At 48.5% G+C, this 15,323-nt stretch overlaps 1 protein-coding gene across 5 annotated transcripts in view; it reads right to left on the bottom strand.

The window, feature by feature from the left end:
* Window positions 1–15,323, bottom strand: part of nrp2a (neuropilin 2a) — a 55,700-nt gene that overhangs the window by 28,081 nt on the left and 12,296 nt on the right. For all 5 annotated transcript variants that reach the window (XM_061692065.1, XM_061692073.1, XM_061692091.1 and 2 more), the window contains exons 3-4: window positions 14,453–14,634; window positions 1,589–1,819 (exon numbers count right to left, since the gene is read on the bottom strand). In XM_061692065.1, coding sequence (XP_061548049.1) covers window positions 1,589–1,819; window positions 14,453–14,634 — 413 coding nt within the window. The remainder of the gene's footprint in view (window positions 1–1,588; window positions 1,820–14,452; window positions 14,635–15,323) is intronic.

Here is a 15,323-nt window from a genome sequence, read left to right as displayed (position 1 = left end):
AAATGAGTTGACACCATCCCCACACCCCCCAGCGCCATCTTTCTTTCTCCTGATTCCCCTCTCCATCCTCCCTCCATCTGTGTGTCTTAGCAGGACCCCAGCAGGGGGACTGGAATCCCCACCTTAATGCAAGCTGCTCTGGGATCATCCGCATGCGCGCGCACACCAAGCCAGTGAGGATTACAGTAGTCTCGAGATGTGCTCCCTCGCCAGACGCCAAATTCTTCACACTTGCCCCTTGTCTGCCAAGACCCTTTGACGCCTGAGGACTAGCCTCATTCGAATTGGGCTACAGTTTTAATTTCCTCCTAATTCTCCTACTTTGAATGCCTGTGGCTACTGGAGCTCCCAAATTCGAGGCTGTACGTAAGTGAAAAATTCAATCCATATGGATCCCTTTTTAGAAACCAAAAATCAAATAATTAGAGCAAAGAAGTACTCTGCCTCATTTTTTTTTTTTAAATAATGGGAAGAGAAGAGAAATGGAGAAGCGTGAGGTGCAAAAGCACCTTTTGGTCCCGCTAATGTGGTTTTCATCAGTGACACAACAGCAATTACTCTTTGGTGGTGACTATCAAAGCACTTCATAACCAGGGGTGCACAGAGCAATTATGGTCTAGTTCCGAAAGGACCACCAGAGGTGATTGCTAATTTTTTCCACAACCCATGGATCTCACTGGATGAACTTAAAGACGTACAGTATGAGACTGTGCGATCAGCTGATTTGGCCCAGTACACTATGTCAGTGGTCCACAATCTTTTTTTGCACCACGGACCAGTTTCACATTAAGACAGAGATTTTGACGGACCGTCGTAGCTGCTCCGCACCCAGGCCGAGAGGCCTACGAAGCCCACTGCCTCAACAGCGGCCCTTTTGCACTCAGAAATTGTCACCACCCACAAGTGGCGCCGTTTGCGGGGGAGTCTTTCATGTAGAACACGCTTGTGGCTAAGCTAAAGGATTGAATCACTTCCAGAGCTGATTCCATTCAGTAAGTCTACTCAAAAGTTTAAATGAGTCATTTGGGAACAAAACAACACTACTCTAGCCTCTTCTGCCGCTGCGTTCTTCCAAAAACGAAAATACAAAATGCTTGGTATATAAATGCACAGTGACATACTTGAATCTAGTGGACTTTCATATTTTCAGTACTTACGTGCACGCCTGTTTATCACAAATGTTTTTGGTTTTCCACTTCCTGTTGGGTGGAAAGGTCACTTTCCTGACATTTGGCACCTCGCATTGGAGCCAAACAGGGTCTCATCACGGCACTCACTCTCATCCGGAGTCGGAAGGAGTGAGCACATTGAGGAGAGGAAGGAGCTGATGAATGGTGTTATTATGGGGGTAAGAGGAGCAAGGGAAAGGGCTGGTCTTCTGTGGGTGTCGAAGCACTTTCGGAAGTCAGTGTGAAATAATGTTTCCTATATGTAACGCAAAGGAATGGAAGGCTAGATTGTGCACATCGCTACCTGAAAGAATGGCCATGTGAAACTGCGTGAGTCTGCATGTGCTTGCAGCATGGAAATTATTATTTTTTGTCTCGTCCCCAATGTTCACTTTAACAGCATCTTTGCGTACACTTACCTAGCGGCAAGCCGTCCCACACGTCCAACCAGTCGTATTTGCAGTCACCTTCTCCCACCAACAGGGGGTCGTTCTCCAGGTCAAATGTAAGGAACGTGAGGCTGATGTCCATGTGGGCTGGAGCAATGATCATGTATGAGCACTCGAGATTATGGGGGTATTTATCTGGGAAGCCCGGCGACTCGATCATCCCGGAGCTGCTGGTGAAATTGCGGAAGCAGAATTCTGACCCTGAGAGGAGACAAGGATGAGGAGAAGAAGCCATCTGTCATAAGAGAACATAGAGATCAGACAAGAGCAACGGATCAAACAGAAGAAACATCTGACTTGCAGATGGCGTCCATCACTGACATCTTACAGTGTGTCCAATGTTACGTACGACATGAAGACAACCACCCTACGCCGAGCGGAGTCCAAACATGCCAATCATGAGCGTTTTGACACAGCACCATTCTGTTTTCAGCAACTGTTGTGTCCTAAAAAACAATTACATTGCTTCAAGATGTGAAGAAAGATCTGTTACTCATTTCAGGCCTTCAACGCTTCCATGCAAAGTGGTTTGTACATGAGGTAATTTGACACGCATCAGGCATTTGAGGACCTCAGTAGAACCTCTGACTTCTGAGCTTTGGCATCCATTCAAAAATAAATGTTTGGAAATGCTCACTATTCTCTCTCGCTCTCTCTCTCTGAGGGTTTCCTTTTTCTCATGAAGTCAAACATACCATAGACCTTGTGTAATGGCTCTAAGTGAGCCCTTTGCGGCAGCTCCTAATTACCTATGCAGATTTATGCAGCCTGGGCTCCTCACCTTGAGCGGCTGCAGCTGCACCACTCCCATCATCTACCCATCGGCCCTTTGAGTGTTTGTAGAAGTACACCTATAACGTATTGATCCACAAGCCTCTGCTGTTTTCACCTTCACCTTCATTTTTACTAACATAGATTCTTTGGTTGCATTACATTTTCTGTTTCTTTATATGCTTACCGTATAATAATAACTGTATCTTAAAGTGATGAAGTTGATAGGTGAAATTTAGATTTTCTTGCCTGCATTTTATCAGCTTGTGCATTACAGAAGAGGAGCGGTTCCTGCCTCTGAAGTTTAAATTTGAGATCAGCAAGTTAATAGCCACATCCAAATGTTTAAAACCAGCATCAGGAGCTCAGACACGTTAAGAGCACATTCCTGCACCAGCATTCCTACAAGGCACCGGTCTTTAATATCAGGCAGACCCATAAAAGTGGGGGTGGGCTGGCTGTTCCCCCACTGCTCCCGTTTGCACTTGATAATGGAAGAGGACCGACCTCATTTAGCCCAGAGCACAAGTGAACAACTTCAGGAGACAAACACCGTATTTCCTGCTTTCCGCTGTTACCCACTGTACTTAATGCACAATGTGGTATACCCTTGTAATTAATGGACTACAGACCTAAACATAAATGCTATTTTCTACTCTGCATTTTCCAAGCAGTTCCTGACGTCATGAGTCGGTATCCAAACACCTTGAAGGTCATCTACATTCAAGCCAGGCCAGGATGCCCCACCCGTCTCAACACACACATACACACACACACACACACACACACACACACATGCACAAACACTGAATATTAAAAGCCATCCATCCATCTTCTTCCGCTTATCTGAGGTCAGTTCCCTCTTCCCAGCCGCTTTGTCCGGCACTTCCTAGTGTATTCGACGCTGAGCCCCTGCCGCATGACTTGGCCTCTAACCCTATATCAAAGGGAGAGCCTAGACACCCTGCGGAGGAAACCCCTTTTGGCCACTTGTATCTGTGATCTTGTTCTTTCAGGCACTAACCACAGCTCGTGGCCATAGGTGAGGGTAGGAACGTACAGTAGATCAGCCAGTATTTCTTCTTCACCCCAACAGATCGATGCAGAGTCCACTGTTCCACAGCCAGGAAAAAAAACACACTACTCCTTTAGAATCTGATGTTTCCCCCCTTTCCAGAACCCCCGAATACACTTTAGTAGGGAGGCTGAGGCGTGTGATCCCCCTGTAGTAAGAGCACACCCTCCTTCTTAATGAAGGGGATCACTACATGAATGAATAACATGCACAACTCCACACAGGAAGGACTGAGCTGAGAGTTGAACCTGGCACCTCAGAAATGTGAGACAGATGTCCTACCCAGAAGTCCACTGCACTCCTTGCAGGCTGGTAATTATCAGCAAGCAGGAAGCGATATCTACAATGAGCAAGTAGCATCCACATGATTGTGAGGTTCTCTCATGTGTGAGTCATGTTATGTGTCTTTGCTTGTTGTCTACTTTATTATCGTCTGTGTGTTTTCTCTTCTTTTGCTGCTAGCATTTTTTTGTTATCTGTTTGCATGTGGGACATGTGAGGTGTGTGCGTGACAGCTTCTCAGTGTGTGTGAGACCTAGTAACACAGTAGCCTTGTTTCTTACTGGGTCACAAATCAGCAGTCTGGAGTCACGAAAACTTCAATATGAGCACAGCTTGACTCCATGTCTCCCAGCGCTGCGCTCCACTGTGTTTGCATTTTTCCAGACAATGTGCTCCAACTGGTCATTGAGCATGCGCCACACAGAGTGCATGGGTGCCTTCTTTATTTTGCACGCTTATGAAGCAGTCAGATATACATGAGTGCCTTCTCCTTTTCGTTAGTGGTCATTAGTTTACGGTGTGTGAGCACGCCAAAAACAAGTCTCGGAAGCTCCCTCCGCCGCACGTGTAGGACCAATGCAACCCTCAGCTTGGTGGGAGCTATCATTGGTCAAGAGCTGGCACTGGCAAAGGGGAGGGGTCACGCTGTACGCCAATGCCTAGAGGGTAGGTTGCTGGGTAAAACCCACCCATGTTTTGCACATGGGTTCCCCCGCATTCATCTCCCGTCCTGTCTTGTCTTTTCGCCGCTGTCATGTGCAGTCTGAGCTTTCTCCGTCTTGTCTGCTGTCTGGCGTCTCCCCTCCTTAGCACACAACTCCTGCCGAGGATTCACCTACATGCTCACCTCAGTGTCTTGCGTGTATCATATTGTATCCGCCTGCGTGTCTGACACACGTCAACCACTCAGACACACACATCTCTCATGTAACCCTGCCTGAGCTACGAGAGTTCATTGAAGAAAATCTCTCCCAAGGCGTCCGTGTCAGGATGTGTGCAAAAGGGACATTCAAAATGGGGGTGGGGGAGGTTTGTGAATGAGTGCAAAATCCACAATAACAAAATAAAACAACATGAAAAAGCCAGAGAAAGAAAAACAACATTCTTGCCATGTCACGGGCCAACATGTTTAGGCCTAGCGAGACGGTCTGTGTGAGTCTGACGCCAGTTCCTTAAAGTCAGACATCATGATGTTGCTTTTGATTTGGCCCATGGAATAGAACACCATAAATTTAACAACCTTGAGCATAGGAAAAATGACTTGTGATCAAACTGTGTGTCCCACTCAGGAGTGCCAACATCTTATTTATGCAGATGCTGATAATACCTTGTTATTTCATTTTGGGGGATAATTTCTTTTGAGCTAATCAGACTTAAACACTGTTTGTTTATTCATGCTTTAATTCACCTGTGCCTTTTTGTTTCTTGGCGGATGAAGAAATACACAGTGTGAGTCAATCAGGCATATTGTATACTGTAGCAACACACAGCACTGTCGTCAAGGTTGAAGTCCAATCAATGTGATGGCATTGGAAATTCATATAGTGCATACACACAATGTCTGACTGGAGCCCAGGCAAATGGGATGGGGGTCCAGCCTCAGGGTGTGCTCCTGTCGAGACCCTACACATGTCACAGCAGTGGTCACTAATGCTCACAGAGGGGGACCTAGTGCCCTCAAGTGCTCCCCGCCTTGCATTCAACTCAGGATTGGCTATGACATGGGCCCACACCATTCTAATAGTGGGGCGTTGAGGAACCAGGAAAAGCGGGCTGTACTGGTAAGTCTGCCTCCAGTAGCCGTGGTAACAGCATCAATGGCACGTGACTGAGTGAGGATGGATGACAAATGGATGGGGGCGTTGGGGGAGGGTGTAGTCTCGGATGAATAAAGGGTTAAGCACGCACCAGTGAGAGTAAAGTAGGCCACAACCATATAGGAAGGGGCTTGAGGGTGTTTTTTTTGGGGGGGCACATTTTTAGGGGTTGTGGAGAAGTTTGTGGGTTTCACGGTGGATGTGGAACCAATTGTGCACTCCGATGCTGCCTCCGTGGAAATGATGAGAGCACACACACACACACACACAGACACACACACACACATACACACACACACACACACACACACACACACGCACAGCATACGTGGATGCACATGTTGACACAAACAATCCAATGCTCCCTGGAGTAGTTACACTCATCGCTTATGTAACAAGGTTGAATGAGCCAAACAAAAACAAGTCCAGGCCTCTTTATACTCCCTCGCTCACGTGGCCCGTCAACGCCCCCATTGTATCACGTGACCGCCGAATTGGCCCGGGCGGCCCCTCTGCGTCACTTGACACACAGCAAAAATTTGTGCTGCGCGTAGAATGCCCCAAAGACCATCTCTCGTGATTGGTTTGTTTTAGTCACATGCTGTGATGACGTACTCAGCGTGCCCCTTGGTTCTACATACCATCTACGACGCCGCCTTCTTGATCAATTTGCAGCATAATTAAACGTCTTCTTGAGCCGTCACCTTATCGTGGTGGAGGGGTTTGTGTGTCCCAATGATCCTCGGAGCTAAATTGTCTGGGGCTTCACGCCCCTAGTAGGGTCACCCATGGCAAACAGGTCCTAGGTGAGGGACCAGACAAAGCATGGCTCGAAAAACCCCTATGACGAACAAAATATATGGATCTAGGTTTTCCTTGCCCGGACGCGGGTCACCAAGGCCCCCCTCTGGAGCCAGGCCTGGAGGTGGAGCTCGAAGGCGAGCGCCTGGTGGCCGGCCGGGCACTTCCCAAAAGGGTAACCTGGGTCCCCCTTCCCATGGGCTCACCACCTGTGGGAGGGGCCATAGGAGTCGGGTGCAGTGTGAACTGGGCGGTGGCCGAAGGCAGGGATCTTGGCGATCCGATCCTCGGCTACAGAAGCTGGCTCTAGGGACGTGGAATGTCACCTCTCTGTCAGGGAAGGAGCCCGAGCTGGTGTGTGAGGTGGAGAAGTTCTGACTAGATATAGTCGGGCTCACCTCCACGCACGGCTTGGGCTCTGGTACGAGTCCTCTTGAGAGGGGTTGGACTCTTTTCAGCTCTGGAGTTTCACACGGTGAGAGGCGCCGAACAGGTGTGGGTATACTTATTGCCCCCCAGCTCGGCGCCTGTACGTTGGGGTTCACCCCGGTGGACGAGAGGGTACCCTCACTCTGCCTTCAGGTGGGGCGATGGGTCCTGACTGTTGTTTGTGCCTATGCACCGAACAGCAGTTCAGAGTACCCACCCTTTTTGGAGTCCTTAGAAGGGGTGCTGGAGAGCGCTCCCGCTGGGGACTCCATCGTTCTGCTGGGGGACTTCAATGCTCACGTGGGCAATGACAGTGAGACCTGTAAGGGCTTGATTGGGAGGAACGACACCCCCGATCAGAACACGAGCGGTGTTCTGTTATTGGACTTCTGTGCTCATCATGGATTGTCCATAACAAACACCATGTTCAAGCATAAGGGTGTCCACACGTGCACTTGGCACCAGGACACCCTAGGTCGCCATTCGATGATCAACTTGATGTTCGATGGTCGTGTCATCGGACTTATGGCCGCATGTCTTGGACACTCAGGTGAAGAGAGGGGCGGAGCTGTCAACTGATCACCACCTGGTGGTGAGTTGGCGCCGATGGTGGGGGAAGATGCCGATCCGACGTGGCAGGCCCAAACGTATTGAGAGGGTCTGCTGGGAACGTCTGGCAGAATCCCCTGTCAGAAGGAGTTTCAACTCCCACCTCCGGCAGAACTTTGCTCATGTTCCAGGGGAGGCGGGGGACATTGAGTCCGAGTGGACCATGTTCCGCGCCTCCATTGCCGAGGCGGCCGACCGGAGCTGTGGCCGTAAGGTAGTCGGTGCCTGTCGTGGCGGCAATCCCCGAACCCGTCGCTGGACACCAACGGTGAGGGATGCCGTCAAGCTGAAGAAGGAGTCCTATCGGGCCTTTTTGCCATGTGGAACTCCTGAGGCAGCTGATGGATACCGGATGGCCAGGCGGAATGCGGCTTTGGTGTTCTCTGAGGCGAAAACCCGGGCGTGGGAGGAGTTCAGTGAGGCCATGGAGAACGACTTAGAGATACGGTGAGAAGCTCGGTCATCCGGGTGGGGCTCAGAGCAGAGCCGCTGCTCCTCTGCATTGAGAGGAGCCAGATGAGGTGGCTCGGGCATCTGTTTAGGATGCCTCCAGGACACCTTCCTGGAGAGGTGTTCCGGGCACGTCCCACCGGGAGGAGACCCCGGTACGACCCAGGATACGCTGGAGAGACTATGTCTCTCGGCTTGCCTGGGAACGCCTCGGGATCCCCTCGGAAGAGCTAGAGGAAGTGGCTGGGGAGAAGGAAGTCTGGGCTTCCCTGCTGAGGCTGCTGCCCCCACGACCCGACCTCGGATACGCGGTAGAAAATGGATGGATGGATGGTTCATGTTCATGGATGGAATTAAACATATCATCTGGTCATCTAGGTCCATTTGTTCTCGCAGACTCTGTTCCATGGTCGACATTGTTGTTGCTTTGTTCCTTGTTAGGGAAAGGAACGTAAAAACGGCTACCAGAAATGGCCAAAAAATGCTGAGGAAACTCCATCCTGTGGTGTCCTAGCCAATACCAGCCGTAGCGACACCCCGACTTGGAGGTGAACTGCAGTGCATTTTAAAAACTGCGCGTGTGGGTTGCGCTTGAGTATAAAGGCAAACTGCGTGCGGGATAGATGCAGTGACGTCAGCGTGGTCGCCGCCCTCGCGAGTCTAAAGAAGCCTCCAGTCGTTCGTCAACGCTCGATGAACACACACACGCATGCACGCACGCACACAAACACACACAACACTCAAACAAGACGACCAGTGTCTGGCCCTTTGAAACAATGTGTCGGGGTCGGCCTGAGCTCTGAGCTGTGCTGTCTAGATGTCAACACACACACATACACACACACACATGCGCACTGGTCTCACAACACATGTAATAGTGTGCTGAGATCTTGATCTGTAACAAGACACGCCCTTTAACAACACATGCACTTCAAAGAGCTTTCAAACTGATTATGAAGGAACCCAAACAAATTTTTTTGGGGGGGATCAAATAGCTCACTAGCTATTACGTGTTCTAAAAAGGTGGAAACCTGGCCTTAATATTACACAAGACAACTGTAATCACCTCAAGAGTGAAAGTAATTGAAATGCAATATTACTTTCACTCTGGTGAATAATCATGTCAGCATGGAAAGTGGTATACGTGTGTGTCTGTGTGTGTGTGTGTGTTTGTGTGTGTGTGTGACTGTTTGCTGCCTCATCCCACTGTTGGAAGCCAAAAACCTATGATGATGATGAAAGTACTTTATTTTAGTGTTTAATTAACACACATCCTAAATTATCTTCATCATCATCGTCGTCATCGTCGTCATCGTCATCATTGTCACCATTCATCCTGTTGTTGATTTGTCTCTTGCCCACCCTAGTCATTTCCCACCACCTCTGTCATTTTGACTCCTCGCCATCGCCATTCTCGTGCATTTATCACTCCGCCTACACATTGAGACATATATCATGCTGAGTGGAAACACCCACACGAGCGGCAAGCAGACGCCTCCGTGTGCTCACAGTGACACACATCTGCTGAAGGCTTTAAATGTTTGTTACAATCTTGATAAAACCATAGCCTACACATGTTTATGTGTAAGGCTGGATTTACACTGTAGGTCCAAGGGCCCATTTCTAATTCAATGCCGATTTTAATGTACATTTCAAGTGCCACATACAGTATCTCATATGGCTGACACTGACAAACCACACAGATAATTCCACAAGCATCCTCACCAAGCACTTACAACACAGAAAAAAACAATTATACATAAATAATACAAACACTAAACATACCATTCAGTTGGCATGGGCGGACTCTTGGATCGATTAAATGAGGGTAACCTCAGCATTATTCCACAGGCTGTCGGCAATTATTTTGCTTATTTAATTACCGGCACAGCTGTCATCGACCGCATTTAGATTTAATCCGCTATATGCAAAATGTCACGTGACCAAACCCAGAAAACGGGATAGCTGACTTCTTGTGTATGCTACGCCAACGAGCATGTCGACAAAATTTCGTTTTCTTTATGGCTGGTGTCAAACTCAAGGCCGGGGGCCGGATGCAGCTCGCCACATAATTTTATGTGGCCCGTGAAAGCAAATCATGCTTGTCAACGTCTGTGATTTTTGCTAAAATCTTTACCCAAATTCCAAATTGTCATAATAATAAACAATAATGTTGAGATATTGCATTTTTCTGTTACCAAAACCTTCTTCTACAGTAACTTAAACAATATTTGAACGAACTATTATCCTTGTCTTCTGATTTCAAAACTAGTTATCACTCAATTTGTTGTGTAATGGTAATAATATGTTTTGGTGAGGCGGCACGGTGGCCGACTGGTTAGCCTCACAGTTCTGAGGACCCGGGTTCAATCCCCGGTCCCGCCTGTGTGGAGTTTGCATGTTCTCCCCGTGCCTGCGTGGGTTTTCTCCAGGCACTCCGGTTTCCTCCCACATTCCAAAATCATGCATTAATTGGAGACTCTAAATTGCCCGTAGGTGTGAATGTGAGTGCAGATGGTTGTTTGTTTGTATGTGCCCTGCGATTGGCTGGCAACCAGTTCATGGTGTGCCCCGCCTCCTGCACGCGACCCGAGTGAGGAGAGGCGGCTCAGAAAACGGATGGATGGATGGCTGTTTTGGTGATGATTAAACATTTATCTGGTTTCAATTTTCTAACGGCCCTCTCAGGGAAATCATAACTACAATGCGGCACGAGACAAAAAAAGAGTTTGACACCACTGCTGCAGGCAAAAGTTAAAAACCTATACCATTTATTTATACAAATATGTTATCATATATGTAAATAGAATCATAGATCGGATATTGTAATCTTTGTGGGCTCTATGTTTAAAAAAGACATTATAGACAAAGTCTACTTTTACATTGAAAGTCCCTACAGTTGCTTTTTTTTCTGGCTTCCTTCCCCATTTACTCGAACCTGGAGAAAGTGCGTAGACCTGTTTTGCCAAATGTGGAAGGATGACATGCATATACCGGATTGTCTATAAAAAAAACGCAGTAAAGTACAGACATGGAAAAATTCTTTTTAAGTTCAGTAACAAAGTATTTGTAATCCGTTACATGACAAGACTGCTGGTGACTGCAGTAGGGTTGTAGACATCCGGCTCACTGACACTGGTCTCAGAAGCTTAAAACATACTGCCATTTTGAGTAACGGGTAAAGTAATGCGTTACTTTTCACCTCCCCAATGGTGTGTGTGTGTGTGTGTGTGTGTATGTGTGTGTGTGTGTCACTCACTTTCACGTTTATGTACACACACACACAAACGCACGCACACGCACACACAGATACACACAGTTGCCTTCATGGACCATAATCGGCATCCATCTATCTATCAGTTAAGAGTCTTTAGAGAAGTATACTGAAAATGGTGTGGTTGTTTACCTTTAGCTACTTACTGTACTGTGTTGGCATGTCAAGTCTGCACAAAGTTGCTCATTTAAAGTGGCTTCAACTACACTAATATTGAAGTTATTGGTTCAATGCTCACGTGGGCAATGACAGTGAGACCTGGAAGGGCGTGATTGGGAGGAACGCCCCCCTACCGGATCAGAATCCGAGCGGTGTTCTGTTGTTGGACTCCTGTGCTCATCACGGATTGTCCATAACGAACACCATGTTTAAGCATATGGGTGTCCATACGTGCACTTGGCACCAGGACACCCTAGGTCGCAGTTCGATGATCGACTTTGTGTTCATGTCATCGGACTTGCGGCCGCATGTCTTGGACACTCGGGTGAAGAGAGGGGCGGAGCTGTCAACTGATCACCACCTGGTGGTGAGTTGGCTCCGATGGTGGGGGAAGATGCCGGTCCGACCTGGCAGGCCCAAACGTATTGTGAGGGTCTGCTGGGAACGTCTGGCAGAATCCCCTGTCAGAAGGAGTTGCAACTCCCACCTCTGCCAGAACTTCACCGAGGTCTCGGGGGAGGCGGGGGACATTGAGTCCGAGTCGACCATGTTCCGTGCCTCTATTGCCGAGGCGGCCGACCGGAGCTGTGGCCGTAAGGTAGACCGGAGCTGTGGCCTGTCGTGGCGGCAATCCCCGAACCCGTTGCTGGACACCAACGGTGAGGGATGCCGTCAAGCTGAAGAAGGAGTCCTATCGGGCCTTTTTGCCATGTGGGACTCCTGAGGCAGCTGATGGGTACCGGCTGGTCAAGCGGAATGCAGCTTTGCTGAAGCAAAAACACTGAAGCAAAAACTCGCGCATGGGAGGAGTTCGGTGAGACCATGGAGAAAGACTTCCGGACGGCTTCGAGGAAATTCTGGTCCACCATCCGGCGGTGGGGAGAATACTTCGAAGACCTCCTCAATTCCATTGACATCCCTACCCATGAGGGAGCAGAGTCTGGTTTCTCTGAGGCGGGCTCTCCTATCGCTGGGGTTGAGGTCACCGAGGTGGTTAAGAAGCTCCTCGGTGGCAAAGACCCAGGGGTGGATGAGATGCCTCTGAAACATCGCATGGACATCGGGGACAGTGCCTCTCGATTGGCAGACTGGGGTGGTGGTCCCACTTTTTAAGAGGTTTTCGTTCCTGGCTGTGGAACAGTGGACCAGCTATACACCCTCGGCAGGGTCCTCGAGGGTGCATGGGAGTTCTCCCAACCAGTCTACATGTGTTTTGTGGACTCGGAGAAGGCATTTGACCGTGTCCCTCGGGGAGTCCTGTGGGGGGCGCTTTGGGAGTATGGGGTACCGAACCCCCTGATACGGGCTGTTCGGTCCCTGTACGACCGGAGTCAGAGTTTGGTCCGCATATCTGGCAGTAAGTCGGAGTCGTTTCCGGTGAGGGTTGGACTCCGCCAAAGCTGCCCTTTGTCACCGATTCCGATACAGGCGAGGCGTAGAGGGGGTCCGGTTTGGTGGCCTAAGAATTGCATCTCTGCTTTTTGCAGATGATGTGGTTCTGTTGGCTTCATCAGGCCGTGATCTCCAATTCTCACTGGAGCGGTTTGCAGCTGAGTGTGAAGCGGCTGGGATGAGAATCAGCACCTCCGAATCTGAAACAATGGTCCTCAGTCGGAAAAGGGTGGCGTGCCCTCTCCAGGTCGGGGATGAGATCCTGCCCCAAGTGGAGGAGTTAAAGTATCTTGAGGGAAGAATGGAATGGGAGATTGACAGGTGGATCGGTGCAGTGTCTGTAGTGATGCAGACTTTGTATTGGTCCGTTGTGGTAAAGAGGAGCTAAGCCAAAAAGCGAAGCTCTCAATTGACCGGTTGATCTATGTTCCTACCCTCACCAAGCTCAGTCATCCGGGAGGAGCTCAGAGTAGAGCCGCTGCTCCTCCACATCGAAAAGAGCCAGATGAGGTGGCTTGGGCATCTGATTCAGATGCCTCCCGGACGCCTCCCCGGTGAGGTGTTCCGGGCACGTCCCACCGGAAGGAGACCCAGACCGGGGACGACCCAGGACATGCTGGAGAGACTATGTCTCTCGGCTGGCCTGGGAACGCCTTGGGATCCCCTCGGAAGAGCTGGATGAAGTGGTTGGGGAGAGGGCAGTCTGGGCGTCCCTGCTGAAGCTACCTGCGACCCAACCTCAGATACGCGGTAGAAATCGGATGGATGGATGGATGGTTCATCTTGATGACATGATTCTGTAACTTGTCTGGCATACATTACCAAGTAATGGGTACAGTTAAGCTAATGTTTTTTTTTTTGCACTGATGATATTCCTGCCACTTGGCAGCTGCAGAAAGTACCTAAAAAGTTACTTTTTTTCTAACTTAGTTAGTTTTGAAATCAAGTAATCAGTAAAGTAACAAAGCTACTTTTTCAAGGTAACTGGGGCAACACAGTACGAGATAAGAACTAAATTCTGCATTTTGAAGTTTGTGCTGGCTCTTTAAATCCTTTCAAAACATTGTAAACTCAAACCAAATCACTTGAACACGCCAGTAAATCCTTTAGCTGCCTCAAGGCCTCCTGACCATTTCACCTCTTCACACGTACACTCAAAACACAAATCACAAAACAACCACACCTTCAAACTGCACGTCACCTTGTGCACTTCAGCAGCCTCCAGAAAATTCCATTTTGGCTCATGGTCATCCCCATCAATCTCCCTCCCTCAGCCTTTACCCATAAACCTTTGACCTGACCAGGGCAGACTCCTCCCACTGCAGACGCCCATCCCCTCATCACCCAAGAGAAAATGGATTTCACTTCAATTAAGCAAGCATTCTTTACATAGTTTTAGGCAGCTTAAAGTAGTGAATAAAAGCTGACTTTTCACTCTTGTGTTCCATATGCATGGTTGCTTCTTTTGGTTTTAATTGTTGAGGAGTTCTGGGGAGCAAAGTGTTGACCAATCCTTGGTTCTAGGCCATTAACCCAGAGCAAAGAAGAGGAGTGGAGCACACAAAATCATTAACTTAAGTGTTAGTGTAAAGACTTTCAGACACTGAGACAAACGATAAACAAGGAGCAGCTAAATGAGTTCACCTGTGCCTGTACTTAAACTACCTTCCTTCTTTTGAATTGTATATGAAACACTCCAACTGGAGGAAGTCACGGTGTCAAACGAAATAGATTTTTAAAGGGATCCATCACATTAGTGGCAGCTGACTCCTCACCTGTTTTAAAGATTTCATAGCGCAGAGAGAAGCCGGCTCCTTGGTGAGCGTAGTCAGACACAAATCGTATCTGGAGGGAAGGACCCGATGATATGATTGGCGGCGGTGCGATGTTGCTGCAGTGCCGACCCAAGACGTCTGCATTTTCAGAAGTCCCGTCTCGGATCTCAATGAAGTCGTACCTAATTTAAAAATAGGGGGTGGGGGGCGGGTAAAAAGAAGAGAGGTTAAAAGTTTCCCTGACCAGGGACACAGCAGGAAGGGATTATAACGATGGCACAGAGATAAGAGAGCATTGTTAACTAGAGACAAACAAACAAGTTATGGAGTTATGTAATGAACAGTGCTGATAAAAAAACAGACAGGTATTGAGAAATTTACCATCTGGGGTTCACCACTGGACACAGTTTGCACTGTGGAGGCAAAGCACTGAGGAGCGCAACCCCCATGCCAAGCTAGAAGTAAACATATTAGCCACAGACTTGGCTCTTAGTCAACGAATGCGCATCAGCTGCTTCACATCCGCTGCCTTGATTTAATCTTCAAGTCACAACAGACATCACAGGAAAACCCCAAAATATTGACCATGGAGAAAATCAAGAGGCTGGAATCTGAGTACATTATTTTCTTTTCACCCTCCCAGCTCTGTTTTAGGTGGCGGAAAATCATTCTTGGAATACTCAGATTGAGACTTTACTGACTTTGATTTGGGGATTGTAACATATGCTAAAGTTTGTCAGGCTGGGATATTCAGAAGCATCTCCTCTTCACTATTGGGCTTAACTAAAAATACTAGACTTTTGTATTGGCGCATTTTTACCTGGCATTTGTCACACTCTCTCTTAGAAAAAATGCCCTTAGGGTGAAGGGT

The sequence above is a fragment of the Phycodurus eques genome, chromosome 1 (genome assembly GCF_024500275.1).
Source record: "Phycodurus eques isolate BA_2022a chromosome 1, UOR_Pequ_1.1, whole genome shotgun sequence".
Taxonomy (NCBI): Eukaryota; Metazoa; Chordata; class Actinopteri; order Syngnathiformes; family Syngnathidae; genus Phycodurus; species Phycodurus eques.
This window is presented reverse-complemented; position numbering and strand designations above follow the sequence as displayed.